The 18,798-nt window shown below is 37.4% G+C and overlaps 1 protein-coding gene across 4 annotated transcripts in view; it reads right to left on the bottom strand.

Annotated features, from left to right (window-relative positions):
- Window positions 1–3,286: 3,286 nt before the first annotated feature.
- LOC149215396 (B3 domain-containing protein Os07g0679700-like) overlaps window positions 3,287–18,798 on the bottom strand; it is a 174,750-nt gene continuing 159,238 nt past the window's right edge. For all 4 annotated transcript variants that reach the window (XM_089392613.1, XM_089392614.1, XM_089392616.1 and 1 more), the window contains 4 exons: window positions 5,559–5,675; window positions 5,260–5,327; window positions 4,191–5,055; window positions 3,287–4,105 (listed from right to left, as the gene is read on the bottom strand). In XM_089392613.1, the coding sequence (XP_089248739.1) occupies window positions 4,217–5,055; window positions 5,260–5,327; window positions 5,559–5,675 (1,024 nt within the window). In that variant the 3' untranslated portion in view covers window positions 3,287–4,105; window positions 4,191–4,216. The remainder of the gene's footprint in view (window positions 4,106–4,190; window positions 5,056–5,259; window positions 5,328–5,558; window positions 5,676–18,798) is intronic.

The following is an 18,798-nucleotide window of genomic DNA, read 5'->3' as shown; positions in this document are numbered from 1 at the left end:
TAGACATCACATTTTACAATAATAATTTTTCTTCTTTGTTACATGAGCCCTCTAGGGGCTAGTACATCATGACTTTGACCTTTTGACTTGTCAACAAGACCCCTAGAGCACTCAATGGGTGCTTTGACCTAGGACCACAACATGATGGGCAAGAAACCCATTTCAATAATAATAATTTTCTTTTACAAATATTTTTTCTTTTCTTTTTCTTTTGACAAGTACATCAATAATTATATCAAGTCATGACTCAAGTACAAATTATGAAGACTGACACTAGTTACATTTCAACATTGGCAACTCATTGTCTCTAGAGGATCCTAAGTTGTGATTAACCAACTTAGCATGTTGTTCTAGTGACTAGTAATGAATGTCTGAGTCATATAATGAACTTCTTGAATTCTATCTCAAGTTATGCATCAAATGACTACCTTGGTCAACCCTACCGACCAATCAATTGCTTATTCAACTACTTCGTTAACTCTTTTAGTCAATTGTCTACTATTAACTCACTATCTCCAGAGGATCTTGAGTTGTTATGAACCAACTCAACATGTTGTTCCAACAAGAGTAATGATTGGCTAGGTCATATAATGAACTACTTGAATTTCACCTCAACCTATGCATTAATCAACTACCCTAGTCAACCCTATTAACTAATCAAATGCTTATTTGACTACTCAGTGGGCTCTCTTAGTCAATCATCTACTATCAACTCATTGTCTCTAGAGGACCCAAGTTGCGATGAACCAACTTAGCATGTTGTTCTAATGAGTAATGAGTGGCTATGTTGTCTACCAGACTCCTTGAATTCTACCTCAACCTATGCATCGATTACTTTGGTCAACCCCACCGATTAATCAAATATTTATTCACCTACTCAATTGACTCTCTTAGTCGATCGTCTACTATCACCTCACTGTCTCTAGAGGATCTTGAGTGGTGAACCAAATTCGCATGTTTTCCCCCAGTTGTAATGAGTGGCTAGGTCGTATAATGAAATCCTTGATTTCTAGCTCAACCTTTCCATTAATTGACTACCTTGGTCCATTGTACCAACTAATCAAATGTTTATTTGACTACTTAGTGAATTCTCTTAATCAATCGTCTACTATCAACTTGTTGTATCTAGAGAATCATGAGTTGCGATCAACCAAGTCATAATGTTGTTCCAATAGTAGTAATGATAACCCTCTCAATATCGCTCTAGCATGTATGTGTTATGAATGGACTCAAAACTTCCTATCCATAAAGAAGAGTAGATGTCACTAATATGTGGTACTTCATCCGCATTATCTTTGTTGATTTTAAAACCCTCTCTCTAAATAAATGTACGGTTAACCTAAAATATATGTTTGAGAAAACCATCATGAAGTGTAAAATGCCACTAATTACCATTTGCATGCAAAAAGAGTGGTGGATACTTCAATTGTAGAAATGTTAAAATCCATAGTTGTTTACTTCTCAATCTTACTTTGTAAACCACAATAAACATAGAATGAACTAATAACACTAAAAGTAAAGTTACTCTAACGAATTCCCGATTCACCATGGTTTAGGTTTATAAAAAACATCAATAGACCCAAAACATACTAAGATTATACTTATATAATCATATATAAACAAAAATAAGAAAAATTCTTTTAACTGCAAATGATGAGAGCTCTGTAGAATACTACGAACGAGGTGAGAAGAAAGGATTATTCTCAATACAAAATCATATCAGCTTGCTCCTTAAATTTCCAAAGATTTTATACAAAGATGTAATAGGTCTTTGTACGAATGTTTCTAAACTAAGCATTCAAATCGATAAAGGAAGTTTTCTATACTAAGCATTCAAAGCATATGTTATCGATTTGAAGAAGGTTTCTAAAATAAAAATTCAAAGGATACATCTACTCTTTGTCAATATAAGACTGGTGTTGCCGTCGGTTCACTGATACTTACAAACTAAGCATTCAAAGCATATGTTATCGATTTGAAGAAGGTTTCTAAAATAAAAATTCAAAGGATTCATCTACTCTTTGTCAATATAAGACTGGTGTTGCCGTCGGTTCACTGATACTTACATCATTGAGACGTAAATATAAGACTGGTGTTGCCGTCGGTTCACTGATACTTACATCATTGATACTTACGTCTCAAAACGTTTAATGAATTGTCATTTAAATTCCCCACACAAGTTCAATTTCCACATACGACATGTTGAACGCATAATTAACCAATGACTTGAACCTTATTGTTTGCCAGCAATAAGTCCCTCAACTCTCGAGAACCAAAACATATATCTTGATATCAAATATAAAACTATTTCCTAGGGAAAAAAATATCCTATCAAAGAATTAAGATGCTTAGCATCCTATTAACGTAGGAACCTTTCCACACATTATTTAGATGCTTAGCATCCTATTAACGTAGCAACCTTCCCACACATCATGATAATAATAGAACAAACCCCATCTTAAATATCCCCTAATCGTTGAAGTGAAGAAACATAGCCTTTTATATAGAATCTCACTATCCTTCCATTGTTCAAGAATGAGAGGTTGAGAGGTTGATTTCTGGTCAAGCTTTTCAGATTTGTAGCCAGGTATGGGTTTCTCAATTTTTACGGTTGGGGTTTGGTTTTCTCAATTTCTCAGTCAGGGTATGGCTTTCTCAACATTCCCCAATTTTTTATTTTCAGGGCTTTGTCGATAGTTCTACATTTTTGTTTTCAGACCCCTTCCCATGCTATTGATGATCTTGGATCTTAACCATTATGGAGAAAATTTTGAGAATCCCTCGCCGACTTAAAATATTCTTCCGATGCCTTTGTTATGACAGAGGTTGGTAGAAAACTCTTTAAATTTTCTTAGAAAATAAGTTTCAGAGCCCCTTACTACAGACTTTCTTCCAGGAACATCCTCTGCATATAACTACTGATAATTTGTGCACTACTGAGATTCTATCCTGGACTTGAAGAAAGCGCTTTAAATGCCAAGCTATGAAATAACTGAATCTTCTGTGCACAGAGAGCAATTCCCCTTTTGAATTAGCCAGATAAGTTTTCTCCTGTACATTTAAAATTTTTAAAAATTGAGCCAAAGATCCATACCATGCTGTTGGGAAAGCTTATGCCCTGTAAGCTATTTTATAGGTGCATGTTCTATGCTGGAAAATAATGTTTGCAGCACCACAAAAGACACCATGACCTACCTTTACTTCAGAAAGCTGATTTTAGAAGGCAAAAAAAATATTGTAGTTTACACTGAATGTGAACAAAAAGTTGAGTAAAACTGAGAAGGAATTCAAAGAAAATCAATATATAAAATGGAATTGGTGCAAGACCAGGAATGTGTACAGCACAGAACTTTTTGTTTCAACTCCAAGAAACAAAATCCATTTCTTGTTGAGAACAAATATTCCAAAACTTAACACACCGACTGGTGCATAATACATATTGAGGCTAAAACAGAATCCCATTTTTACAATATTTTCTCAATCCATTTTACATCTTCAAATCGATAAAGTGCTATGCTGCACCATGGAATTTGGAACCATAATGACATCAGTACAAAATGTACTGAAAATTACAAACCGAATTAAAAAAAATCACTGTTCGGAGAGCTCTCTCAACTTCCCAGGGGAAAAGAACAATTTCACATTAAAAAAGAATAATCCTGTACATATTCAAGCCGAAGATGACTTGCCATCTGCAAATTCTGGAGCAAATCAAAGCTTTACCCAAAAGTGACTGGTGGCAAGTCTGGAGACCCTCTACAAACATCCAAATATAGGCTACTAAGTTAATTAAAGATGCCACTGAGGATTCTGTTGGCAGTACATTTCTATTTCCATTTGCAGGCAAATGGAAATGTTAGTACAAAACAGCATGGTCTATTGCATCCTTATCCATATTCCATGTCTGTACTCCGTGCATGCTGGGAAGAAATGGACCGACAAATCACTTGGACCTTATCTGAGCTTTAAAATTTTTTTGTTTATATTCAACTCAACCTCCAGAGATGTTTTCGATGAAATAAACAATAGCCACGTTTCCCAGGAATTGTCACTACATCTGCTTCTTGCTGAGCCCAGATGCATCCTATAAGTTCTGATTGAAAACCTGCAATAGAAAATCTAGTTAGAACTACTCAGTATCTACTAAGCTCAAGGTGAATAAAAGTAGAGATTGAATCTGTTAAACTCACCTTAAATGAGACTAATTCTTGTCAGTTTATGATGTATTTGGTAGGAAGAAACGATCATCCTTATTATGTTCAGCATTTTGAACTTTTGGTGGTATGCTGCTCTTATCATCCACTCTTTGTTCACTTGGATTGTTTTGAAATCCCACCATGGGCATACTTACGTGCTCAGAAGATATCAACCCTGTAAAACCCTGCTGCTGGACTGTAAAACCCTGCTGCTGGAGATAAATGTCAAGTGGTGAATTGGCATCCTGGAGTAGCCTCAGCATACTCATACGATCACCTCCACCTGACAATTCCTCATCTCGGTCTGGATGACAATTCAAATCAATTTGTCCTTTGCTGACGCAGCATTCATCTTTGCTAGTTCTACTACTTATGTAAGAACCCTGCAAATTCGGACTCATGGGCAACATGACTCCATTACCTGGCACTTTATTATGAACAGTCTTTACATCTCCATCACTACAACCATTCTCCAAGCATTGGTTGATTGATTGTCCTTTTGGTGCACTGTCCACTTCTACCTCTTCCTTCACTAGAGTTTGCCTTTTCTTTGCCTTTTCTGCATCTTGTTCTGATTGACGCTTCTTACGGCGCATCATGAGTGTTTGAAAACGACGCTTAACAGTCAAACAAACATTGCAAGTACAAGTGGGTTTATGTTTCGGCCCCATTCCACTAGGAGGCTGACTACAAACAATACATGTGCAACCAGGCCGGTGTCGAGGGTGTTTTGTAGTCTGAGCAATTAGAGGAGGTGAAGTACCATTTTCATTAAGAACTGCAGCATTGGCTAGTGCGTCTAGGCCAGAAGAAGGATCTTTTCCCTTTAGACCCTGTGCAGCTTTTTGTTTCTTCATATCTAGAAATGATAAAGAAAACCAGTCAGCCAAAGGTTACACAAATTGCAGAGCAAAAGTAAAATCACTCGGGAACTGCATCCTTTACCCCAGACAGAGACATCCACTTCAAATTATTCCATTTAGTGTACACTTATCACTGCAGAATTAAATGTAGAAAAATAAAGATTCAAGAACTTTAATAGCACAGCATTTAATAAATATACCTATGTTGAGGCGAAGAAGTTCTTCTAATTCTGCAGAGCTTATTTCCTGAGGTATTGAACAAGAAGCCCTACAAAACAAGGTTCAAACTTATTACTAATCATTTCAACAATCCCTAAACAATTGCAGTTATAAAGCAGTAGAGAATATCCAGACTGCACATTGCCAATGTGTTCTTTTTAGGATCTCGTCTGAAAGAAATTATTGAATTAATTAAACAAATATAATTAAATAAAGTCAAGATTATGCGTTACTATTTACAAATTGCAAAGCTATAGTCAGTAGTTAAAAAAGAACTGACCTTTTAGAATCCCATGAATTATCGGCACAGGTCCATTGTATAGGCACCTTGACATCTAAAGGCAGTCTGCGCCAACGGCCACATTCATCACACTGAGCCCACTGATCCTGCTCTCGGCTGGAAGATATAAACGTTTTTCAGTTTGTGATGATGTCAAGATATAAGAAACCAGTGATGGTCAACATTGAAAGATGCCGACCATAAGCCAGTAATATAAGCATGTTCACTAGAGAGCAAGAGAGGTTTAAACCTGATTTTTAAATAAAGAAGCAAGCGTATCAAATTCTTTTGAATGTTATTCATGACCCTATAACATATGAAATGCTTTACCTATTATTGACAAAAATAATAGCAGAAAGTACACCTAATATAAACAAAGAATTCCGCATCACAATGCCTTAACATTTGGAAATGCAATAAAAACAATTTCGTTTTAAACTTTACTGATGCACAACCCATACTGGCAACTATAGTCAACAAACATCAGCACTAGTTGTCATTCCTCTCATATATATACGGCAATTTTGTCATTACTTGACCCAACAATCGCAATGCGTCAAGGTCTAAAAGTCATTTTTATGAAAACTTAAACTTCAATACTTGAAGCTGATCACAGAGGAAAGAGGAGTATTAATGTGGAACAAAATCCCATCATAGGGATATGTCACTGTTGAAATTTTATAGCAATTGTAGTAGAATACAATTTTCTGCTCTGATAATTACTTCCTAATGATTTCAAACAGTGTTTCTCAAGCAACTGATATCATTGAATAATTACACAGAAAATCTCAACAGTAAATGCAATGGAAATAGTAAAGATCAAAGAAAGACAGCCATGCACAGTAGGCATATTAAATTTTACACTGGGAAACCCAACCTTGGGAGAACAACCAGCAATCTTTTTTCGAGGAGAAATTGTCTTTTCAGCAAGGTTTACAAATGAGAAATTTGTCTAGAAATCTGTGCCAACTTTACAAGTCAAAATACCAGTCGAACCTTGTCAAACAACTGCAAGTCAATGCTGGTCAAACCAGTCAAAAAATCAGAAGTCAATACTGGTCAACTCAGCTCTGCAGTCAAAGTTTGTGGTCAAACCACACATACAGCCTACGGTCAGCCTGCAATTAACTTGCATGTGCAAATCTGTACCAATGTTGCAAACATCGGCATTGGGATAATATCAGCGAGGGTCCAGAAAAGAAAAAATCAAGAAAATCGGGAAAAAATTGGTAAAAATCAACAAACATCGGCAAATTTTTATATATATATATTCATTTTTTTTCAAATTTTTTAGTATCTAAAGCATCCACAACATAAAATAAACGCATTTGTACATAAATAGGAAAATAAAACTAATATATAAGATGTAGAAGATGTCTAGTGCTACGTCAAACATAACAATGAATCATGTCTTGAGCTCAGTCTTCACTCAGCCTCAAAATATCAACAAAAAATATAATAAATGTATCTCATATCATGAGTCATATACAATAAAATTAGATATGTAAACCACTAAGTTCGTTTTAACTAATGATTTCCTCTACCCTTTTTGCGAGAAAATGTGATGGCTTTTCCTCTAGATGAAAAAGGCCCTTGGGCTGGCATTGGATTCTGATGTCCTCTAGAAGTAGAAGGTAGACTACGTCCTCTACTCATGACCATAGTAGGTGGCGTCACCTCCTTCTCCTCCTCCTCCTCCTCCACCTTCCTCTTCCCTGCAGCTGTTGCCTCCTCCAATGCCTCCTCTAACCAATCAGGAGTTGATTTCATGATAAGCCTCTCAACCTCAACCCTCCATGTAGAAGTGGTGTCAACCCATCCAATGAGATGGCCTTGACATCAAGTGTCTTTTGAAGTTAATTCACCCACAATCGGAGATTGTAGTAAATGTAGACCATGTCGTTAAGGCATTGGGACTCCAACTCGTATGGGGGTCATAAATTATAAATTAATAATTATAAAAATAATAAATTATAATGTAATTGATTACAAAATATTAATTGGAAATTTTTTAACTTGTTACACTTTTTGGTGTGTACTTTTCAACTAGACCAGTTGCGCTCGCATTTAGAGGAGCTACATGTTTGGTTGAGCACTCAAATAACAAGCTTTTGGAGATTGGGTTATTAGTTTTTGTAGCATCAAATGGTGTTCTAGTCTTGACAATTGTCAAAGAGGCTAAGAAGCACTAGGACTCCATAACCCAGAAAAGGTATTAGGAAAATCCACCTAAAAATGCCTTAATTAAGTTAATCAATAGTTAAATTTTTCCTAAGTCTAACTTAGGGAAAATGATTAATTATGTTAATTAATCAGTAGTTAAATTTTTCCGAAGTCTAACTTAGGGAAAATGATTAATTAACAATAATTACTTGAGGAAGGTGAGATTTCTCTAGAAACTCACACGGATTGACTAGGAAATGATCTTAACCATTGATTAAGTTTCAATCTTAGTCGTTGGAGTCCTATCTGGAGGTTATAAGAAGTCGATGGGTAGATGGAGAAATACACATGAGATCGGTTTCATTGGGCAGTTCGACTTTCCAGAGAGCAACAACATTTAGCCGGAAGAGTTCGAGCCAGAGAGGAGACACAAAGACAGAGAGGGGAAAAGACAATGAGTTCAGAGGAAGTCTTCTAGTTCATGAGAGTCAACAGCAGAAGGGGTCATACTTCCTAGTGACGCTGCGGAGGCCCAGTGGACATAGCTTCAAAGGAAGATCGATTTTGCTAAAGGGAAGGGTAATTCAGTTGCAGTTGTTCTGGAAATTCTCCAACAGGCCAAGCAAATTCCTTCCAGAGGAAGAATCCACCAAGGCGTCATCTTTCCAGCGGTTTCGGGGAATAACATGTTAGAGCCTACACAAAAGCTCATGCAGAGGCTGTACAAGTAGCTGGATTTTCTAGTTCTAGTTGGATCGAGCATGGTGTTGAGGTATTTGCCTTACAAATATTTTGGCCAAATTATTTTGCTGATTGGATTATCAGTTTGTTATAAAACCAGCTCAAGAAAAAGATGGAAAAGATAGATCAACACCTTAAAATTCAGCCTTTTCGAGGGGGCAACCTCCTTTACATTACATAAATGAACAATTCTTGGATGATTCAAATGACAAAACCTCCTTCCTATATATAGGAGTCTAAAGAGTCACAATATAACTCAACCGACCTAACAATAATAATATAAAGCCACAAAAATAACAATAGAGGGATTCTATGGGGCACAGTAATAACAATATGGGGACAATAGGGGCACAACAATATTAATAAGGGGTACAACTACAATAGTAATGGGGTAATCACTAGTATTATAGGGACCCAACATGCCCCTCTCCTTCAAAAAAGTGTTGTCCTCAACGCTTGAGTAGTTCTGAATGCTTCTGTATAAAATTCTCATCCTACCATGTGGAATCTTCAGTGGATAAATTCTTCCACTTGATAAGATACTTCGAAATTGATCGATTTCGTAGCTGTCGAGTTCTTGTTTCTGTGACTGCTTCCGGTTCCAATATAATTTTTCCTTCCTCGTCAAGTTCTGGCAATATTGTTTGAACTGGGAGCTTGTCGCCTATAACCTTCTTTAAACTTGAAACATGGAAAACTAGGTGCAATCGAGAAGCTGCAGGAGGCTCCAATTTGTATGCCATAGTACCAATCTTTTGCAACACCTTGTACGAACCATAATACTTTGGTGATAATTTATTATCCTTCTTAGCTTGCTTGAGGGACATTTGCTTATATGGTTGTAGTCGTAGGAATACCCAATCACCTACATCAAAACTTCTTTCGCTGCGATGTTGATCTGCCTGTTGTTTCATTCTATTATGTGCCAACACGAGGTTATCCTTTAAGAGTTGGAGGACTTGTTGTTGATGTTCGATGTGATGTTCCACTGCTTGAACCTTAGAATTTTCTCTTAAATATGATGTGATGGATGGTGGTTGATACCCATAAAGTGCCATAAATGGGGTCATTTGTGTTGCTGTTTGGAAGGAAGTGTTATAGCACCATTCAGCCAGAGGCAACCATTTGACCCATTGTGTCTATTTATCAGATACAAAGCAACGAAGATATCCTTCCAAACATTTGTTTACTACCTCAGTTTGCCCATCAGATTGAGGATGACAAGATGAGCTATGAGCTAACTGAGTACCAAGACAAAAAAATAATTTTGTCCAAAAATTTCCAGTGAAAATGGGATCTCCGTCACTTACAATAATCTTTGGGTTTCCATGTAGCTTTTGAATTGTTTCCATAAATGCAGTGGAAACTGTACTGGCTCTAAATGGATGTGATAATGCACAAAAGTGTGCATACTTGGTAAGTCTGTCAACTACCACCATGATGACACTCTTTCCCTCAGACTGGGTAAACATGTGATAAAATCCATTGAAACCTCCTCCCAACGTTGGCTTGGAATGGATAAATGTTGTAATAGACCCGATGTCTTAATTGTTTCAACTTTATTTTGTTGGCAAACCAAACATTCCACCACAAACTTTCGAATATCTGATTGAAGGCCATCCCAAAAAAATTCCTTCTTAACCTTGTGGTAAGTTTTTAAAAATCTTGAGTGCCTTCCTAAGGGAGAAGTGTGCAATTCCATAAGAATTTTTTGTTTTCGCTGGGAATTCTTACAGAGGTATAAGCGATCTTTGTACCATAACGAATCATTTTCCAGCTAAATGTACCAAACATACTGGAATCTTGTTGTAACTTTCAAATAAGTGCCCACACTTCTTTGTCATTCTTCCATTTCTCCCTTGCTTCGTTTATCCAATTTGGTTGGATAATTGAAATGGCGCACAACAATGCTTCCACATCCTCATCCTTTCTTGAGAGTGCATCTGCCACCACATTTTGCTTCCCTTTTTTGTAGATGATTTCAAAGTCATAACCCAACATCTTTGTGACCCACTTTTGTTACTCTTCAGAGGATAATCTTTGTTCTAAAAAGTATTTAAGGCTATCATGATCCGTTTTTACCTTGAAGTGTCTTCCCATTAGGTAGGGTCGCCATTTCTTAAGTGCATAGAGTATTGCCAACATTTCCTTCTCATAAATAGCTTTGTGTAAAAACTTTCTCTTGATTGGACGATTTTCAAAAGCAATGGGTCTTTCATCTTGCATTAAAACAACACCAATTCCATTTCCTGAAGCATCACATTCCACAATAAAGGTTTTTGTGAAGTCAGGTGTAGCTAACACCGGTGCTTGGCACATTGCCTCTTTAAGATGTTCGAAGGCCTTTGTTGCTTCTGGAGTCCATGAAAATGCATCTTTCTTCAATAATGTTGTTAGAGGTGCTGCTATTCTCCCATAATTCTTAACAAACTTGCGATAATACCTTGTCAACCCAAGAAATCCTCGCAGATGCTTTATGGATGTGGGGATTTTCCATTCCTTAATGGCTTTAATTTTGCTAGGGTCTACCTTAACTCCTTCATGAGATACAATATGACCCAGATATTCCACCTCTTGTACTCCGAAGAAACATTTGGATCTTTTGGCATATAATTGTTTCTCCTCCAATAGTTGTAGCACCATGTCAACATGTTCAACATGATCCTTCCAAGACTTGTTGTAGATTAGTATATCATCAAAAAATACTAACACAAATTTTCTAAGGAATGGTTTGAAAATTGAATTCATCAAACCTTGAAATGTTGAAGGTGCATTGGTAAGGCCAAAAGGCATGACCAAAAATTCATAATGACCCTCATGAGTTTTAAATGTTGTTTTCGGAATGTCTTCAGTCTTCATTCTGATTTGATGATATCTTGAACGAAGATTCAACTTGGTGAAGTAACTTGATCCATGTAATTCATCAATGACAGGAATGGGAAACTTATCTTTAATAGTGAACTTGTTGAACTCCCTATAATCTGGACACATGCGCCATGATCCATCCTTCTTGTGCACCAATACTACTGGAGCAGAGAAAGAACTTTGACTTGGTTGAATTATACCAACCTCTAGCATTTCTGCAACCATACGTTCAATTTCACTCTTTTGGGCATAGGGATATCTGTACGGCCTGATGTTTGGAGGAACACTTCCTGGAATCAGATGAATAGCATGATCATGATCACGAATAGGTGGGAGACCTTTGGGAGTCTCAAATACCTTGGAATGATTGTCCAAGACTTTTTGGAGATCTAGAGAAATAGATGATTCCAATGTGGAAATATCTAGCGAACATAATTGTGCAATTACACCTCTTTGTTCCTTTTTTAGAAGCTTTGTCATACCATTAGAGCTGATTATCTTTCCCAGTTTCCCTGCAATACCCCTTAATTCAACTTCCTTTCCTTTCACAGAAAATTTCATGAAAAGTTCTTGAAAATTAAAAGCTATTGTACCCAAGGATTGTAGCCATTGGACTCCTAGTACAACATCAGCACCTCCCATTGGAATGGAAAGCATTGAGCCAGTCAATACATATTCTCCCATGGATAGCTTGATATTATGGCACTTTCCAGAGCAATTTATTATTCTTCCATTTGCAACCATCACTTGACACTCTGGTGCTGGATATAAGAAGCAATTCAATTCTTTTGCTACCTTACAATGAATAAAATTGTGGGTACTTCCTGAATCAATCAACACTATTACCTTTCTCTTCTTGATTTGTCCTTCTATCTTGATGGTTTGAGGAGTGGTAATTCCCGCCAATGCATTACAAGATATGGTCGGATTCATTTCTTCTTTATCTAGGCTTTGTTCCTGAAGTATATCCTCTTCTTTTGACCTTTCTTGCTCCTTTTCTTCTTCCTCTTCACAATCTACCTCCACCATCCAGTAGCAGTGCTCAAGGTCCGAGTCTTGTTCCTTTGCTGTCGCCGCCTCCATCTACACCCTCACGTGGACGGCATGTGCCTTTTGGTTCTGGTCGTCGGTCTGTGCGGGAGACTCCTAGAAGACCACCACGACTTGCTCATACATTAGACACTTCTCGTGGCAAGGGCCACATGTAGTAGTAGATAATAGATTTACAGTTTACTTGTCTTTTCTAGTTTCTATTAATTTTTATAACTGTTGAGTCTTGACTCTTTCATATCATAATGATATTTTTTATAAACAATATATGACTGTGACAATTTAAGTTTGAAGTTTGAAGTTGGCAATTATAAGTCATTGGTAATGATTTTGAATTATGAATATGATGCTTCGTGAAATTTGTTTCATTTCATTTCATAATTCATTTTATAACATTTAATTTCAAGTTAGATATTATTTCTTGTAATGGTTAAACTTAGCTTACAAGTACAACTTTGGTGATCAATGATGATAAATGTTATATATCGAATTTTCAATTTTGAAAGCTTGAAGTTGAAACTTTAGGATTGATGAATCATGAATCATGATTCATGACTACGAGACTCAATATGTTGTATCTTACTAACTTGTGGACGTGGTTGATGAAGAATCAAGATTATAACTTCTAGATGATTTAAGTTATACAATTATATGGTTGATGGTTCAATGATCAATCTATCTTTTTTTATGGTTTTTATATCTAATTCATCATTCTACATGTTTTTGTTGACATATATGTATCAAAATATAAATAAATATATATATATATATAAACCGCTCCGGGATTCGCTCCCAAACCGGGAGCTTTTGAAAATGTCGCTCCCGCTCCCAAGTAACACTGGTTAAATGACTTCGTGTTTGCAAGGAGATCTATAAACTAGTTGGGTCATCGAAATTCCTTGCATGAGAAAGGAGGATAGATATAGTCCTCGAAAGAGAAGTCATTGATATCTATGGAAAAGTCTCTGAAGGTCAAGCATTGTTTGAATGCATGGAAAAGGATCAAGGGACTCATAGGATTCTGAAATCAGTCAAAGGTCCTCTCATCCCTATGTAGCAGGAGAGGAGACATCAAAGAGATATATGAAATGCTAGAAGATATATTCTCTGGAAATGCAGAAAAGAAGGTCATATCTTTTAGACCTGATCTACACAAAAGTAAAGGTATCAAAGAATGAAGGGATATCTTCACAAGATCTCAATTGGGAGATCTGGGGGAGATGATAAGAAGATAATCATCATTGTTCTTAAATACACTAACTGATAAGCAAGGTAACAAGTGTCCTTGGGACAAGAAAGTTACCTCATTTAACAACTTGTGGTATCTATGCAAGATAGAAAAAGGACAAGTTGTGGGCAAAAGTGTTAAAGGCTAAAGGACTCAAACATTTGCAGAAAGGAAAGGGAAGTTTCATCCTCAAGCAAGACAAAACAATATAGCTAAGATTCAACTCTATGGAAAGATTATGAAAAGAAAGCTCATATCACCAGAAAGATGGAGGAAGTTGAAGAAAAGGGACAAGGAATGAGGGAGTAACAGATCTCTACTATGATTGAGATGGTATCCCTCACAAAAGGGCCCTATCATAAGCTCCTAAATATCTTGTTATAGATATGAGCATGATAATAAGATGCATAGTGGCGTCATGGAAGCATTAGAAACAAGAGCTCGTGTCATCACCATGGGAATCATGAAGGACAAAATCCATGGCAGTCAAACATGAATGATATAGCTCTTGGGAACCTCATTAGACATTGAAGGAATGGAACAAGTCATCCAGGAAAAGGCTCATCATACATCAAGTCAAAAAGGAAACATCTGCCAGATGGGGATATGCAAGATCCTCAAGATTCTCTGATGGAATCCTCATCAGAGGGTTCACTAATCTAGAAAGGAAGCAAGTGTTTCATCAAAAACTCCAACTTGTGGAATTCATGGATGATTCTATGGTGACATAAGAGAAGGAGCAGATCAAGGGGTTGACACTTCAATCAAGGAAGCTGCTGAAAGAAGCCTAGATGACCTAAAAGTAAAATGAGGTATGTATGCTCATATTTAATATTATAAAGACATATCGTATGGTCCCAGGAAACATGGATCACGACTTCTATATTAAGAAGCATGACCAAGAAAAAAAGGATCTCCTCCTCTGAAAGGATGCAGGAAGGCATAAGTCGCACTAGATGAAATCAACATAATATGTCGTCATATGAAGTATGAGGTGGTTGACTACAATTAAGAAACTCTGATTGAAATCTCCTTGGAATGGAAAGAGTGAGGAAGGAAGAGATCATGAGATATGCAACCTTGATGAAGGCGATCAACATCCAAAAGACCAAGAAGATTTGACTAGGAAATCTCTTGGAAAGGTATAAAGACTCTGATAAAAGTCTGAAAAAGATGGAGACCCTTGACAATGGATATCTTTGGGAGATGTGTCAACATGTATGCAGGATGTTGATACCTACATGAAGATGTCATGATGAAGAGCCATCTCGTACGGTCCTATTTGATTTAATGTTATGTTTTGATTTCTTGAATAATATCTGAATGAGTTCATGCAGGGCTACTAGAACAAGAGTTGTAACCATAAGTACAACTAGCATTCATGTGGTGGATGGAAATTCCTTAAACAAGTAGCTATATGAAGAAGGTTCCAAATATATATACCAAGAAGGCCACTTTCCATGAAGAAACTTCCATTCGGTGATCTTAGTAACCTCATCTCAATGCATTGCAGTGACTTCAGTGGTATTTCCACAGTATCTCGGTGTTATTATAATGTTGCAATCACAAGATGAAGAGGCTCTGATTGGTTTCATAAGTGATCTCTTCAAAGATAAGTGTGAAGAAGACTGACAACTACAGGAAACCAAGGAATTGATGCATAACAAGATTGACTTGATGGATGGAGGATGTCTGGGTTTAGATTGTAAGGGTCTTTCCAAATATATATACCAAGAAGGCCACTTTCCATGAAGAAACCTCCATTCGGTGATCTTAGTAACCTCATCTCAATGCATTGCAGTGACTTCAGTGGTATTTCCACAGTATCTCGGTGTTATTATAATGTTGCAATCACAAGATGAAGAGGCTCTGATTGGTTTCATAAGTGATCTCTTCAAAGATAAGTGTGAAGAAGACTGACAACTACAGGAAACCAAGGAATTGATGCATAACAAGATTGACTTGATGGATGGAGGATGTCTGGGTTTAGATTGTAAGGGTCTTGGTCGTCTCATCTTTTGAATCTACTGAAGGAAGAGTTTGCGACTTGGCTTTCCCCTCGAGGGGGGTTTTGCCCTGGCAGTGTGCCTACATCTTGTGTCCTCTTCTATTTATTGTTTGGCATTAGTCTTGATGATAAGGAAAGATAAATCTAAAGATCTAATAATAATAACAAGAACATTTCAAGTTAATGTCAATATAAGGGAAATCGTTTAGCTACCAAAACTATGGATTTCCCAACACTCCCAATGTGGTCCCTTGTCACAAATACAATGTTGTAAGTGAAATATTTTATTGGTGCTAATCGCCAACACACAATGTCATGTACAGGAAGTATTCAACACAACCCAGCAACTGATATTTTAAGCTTAGAAAATTAACACAACCATTGACAAAACTTCATAACAGAGATATTTTGGACAAGACATAACATCCTCCTCAATATATGAAGAAATGTACACACAGAAAATATAAAATGGAACATGTTGGTCCCCTTCCAGTCCACAGTTCTCCAATCAATCATGCTCAACAGCCCCAGCATATAGCTAATAAGAAGAGATACGTTGTTCTCCCACTCGAACCAGCCTCAAATTCTATCCTTTACTAGGAGGAATGCCTAACTTTTCCACCCAAAACTTCGATTTGCTCCATATATCGTCCCACGGCCCCACTGTAGTCATGCTCAGCAGAGGAATAGTGCCTAAAATCTTCACTAAAAGAACTCGGCCCAGCTGTAATCCTAGGAACTTGACCATCAGAAAAAGAACTCGTGCCTGCAACACACAAAACTTCCTCGTTTATGTGCAAAGGTCGACTTGCTCTTGCACCACAACCAGGGTGCTTCCAAATTATTGTTGCAGCCAAAATCGTCATGGAGGAGAGAGAGCTCGCATTAAACTCTGCGTACTCTACCCAAGAAATTCCTGCCTCAATCAATTACGATTAAATCCAAACTTCGCTTCGTCTCAATGTGGGACAACTTCATCCAGAACTACTGTGGAAAATTCGATTGTGGTCGCTACGTAGCTTAGCTTCACAAATCACCATCCGTCCGCTTAGTTGGATTCAGTGCAGTGCAGATTAATTTTGGACACCTGATTTGGCCTCGCTAACCCATCACAACTGTTATAGCTATGAATAAAACCCCGTGCTCCTTCAATGCCACAAAGATACGATCATGTTATACTTCCACAATTCAATGTGTTGCTTTGATCTTGATCGGATTCTACAAAGAGCCAAATCATGCAGCGATGATGTCGTTCGACCCCAGTGTGGGCACAGACATCAAGGACCAGTGGGCTCGTCCTTTAATTCCTATACCTAAGTTGTTGCACGCTCAGATATATGGGGCTACTTATTGATACCCTTAAGTCGACTTCAATTGGAACATACGCATCACATTATGGCTTCCAAATGGTGAAATGTGGCCTTGATGCTTGTCGAGTAACAAATGTATTCACCTCTTTTCAATTATATTCAGCAACCTGTCACCCTAAAGTCGACCTCTCGCAAGGGTTCCTTAGCCCTGCCCTTTTGCACGTGCAAAATTTGCTTGCGGCTCCTCAGACCAGGCATTGTATTAAAATTTGACTTGCCATTAAAATTTGCTCACGGCATGTGGTTGGACCCCTGCCAAATGAATTTCATCTTTATCTCCTCCCAAAGCAAACTTCGGCAGCTAATGAACTTTGAAATATATATTTTGGTCAAATTCTAAAAGTCGACACTCCTAAAATTTCGATTTTGACCAATATAACATTATTACGGCTCCCAATGGTTTGGTTGGGCATGAAAATTTAAATCCCCCCTTTTTAATAAATCGTTCATTGCTAAACATAAAAGAAAAAGAAAACAATTAAAAAAAATCGGCTCCCTTTAAAAGTTGACCAAACAATTCAGCTCACAACTCAACAATAAAATTTTAGTCCCCCCTAAAAAAAAATTCCACGTCCCCACTTGACAAAATTCTAATGGATGGCTTCCATAAATTCCATTGCCCATAAAAAAAATTACTACGGCGTCAAACTTGGTTTCATGAGATTTTTAATTCTTGGCTCTTTGACAGCTTTTCACAACGGATTCAATTTGTAGAATGATTATTATGCATCCAACAATTTGGTGTTGGGACAACAATTTGTTGGACCATAATCGTTGCAAATCCACAAGGTGAGCCAAGACCAAGGCTCTGATACCACTGTAATGTCCCAAACAGGGATTTTGAACAGTAGATACCATAAATGAACTTGAACAGCAAAACAATTGTAAATAGACACAGCGAACAAATTGATACACAGATAAACACTCATAAAATCACTAAGCCATTTTATTAATCCACTGAAAAGAGTACATCAGCATAAAGGAATAGTGGAACCTGAGCTTGCCAATAGTGGAATATACCAAGTAAATACCATCGAACCTCATAGAAACTCCTCAAAACACCTCCAAAAGCCCCTGGGCCCACTGATGACAACCTGCACCTATGACATGTCTGCCCCCTACTCTAAAAGTCCATCCTAACCATGTCATAAGGAACACCAGAAAAAGGAACATTACAAAAAGCGCAGTCAAAGGAGGTCAAACCACCCCTGGTCAACACTAGTCAAATCTACAACAATCTCTGAAATTTCTGCCCCGTAATTCGACTTGCAATTTGTCCTTCTACTACCACATGTGTGAGGAAAAGATATGCCCAATAAGTTGTACGAACCAATCAGAGAAAGAGAGAGATGATTGTATGAGTGAGAGAAGTGTTAAATGAGGTTGGAGGGCTCTCTTTTTTATACAAATCGTTGAGGATGAAGTGACATGTCTCTTGGGCTTCATGAGCCTGCATGATGATGTGGCTAAACTTGACAATTTGGACATGTGAGGGCATAAACTCAAAAACGCATTTCTGCTTATCCAAATTCGATGATCTTCTGGTCAATTTTGGTCCTCTCGAAAAAAGGCATTCAATGTAATAATCATCTCCATCAAATCAGCTGTCCAAAATGGAATTTGGCCCTAGTTGCCAATTTTAACAGCACCATCTCTCTCACACATGCGGAGGATTAGGGGTTTTGCTACTTCCAAGAAGGCCAAATTTGTAGGTCCGAGCTGCAGTAGGACGAAGTGCAGCATCTTGTTGATGGAAGGAAGAATACTTTGTCTTGAACTCGTTGACCTTGGCAGGAGTTGTCTTGCTTAAGGAAG

This window comes from Pinus tabuliformis, chromosome 1_1 (assembly GCF_031772625.1).
Source record: "Pinus tabuliformis cultivar Carrire ecotype Pingquan chromosome 1_1, CPIR1, whole genome shotgun sequence".
In the NCBI taxonomy this organism is placed as follows: Eukaryota; Viridiplantae; Streptophyta; class Pinopsida; order Pinales; family Pinaceae; genus Pinus; species Pinus tabuliformis.
This window is presented reverse-complemented; position numbering and strand designations above follow the sequence as displayed.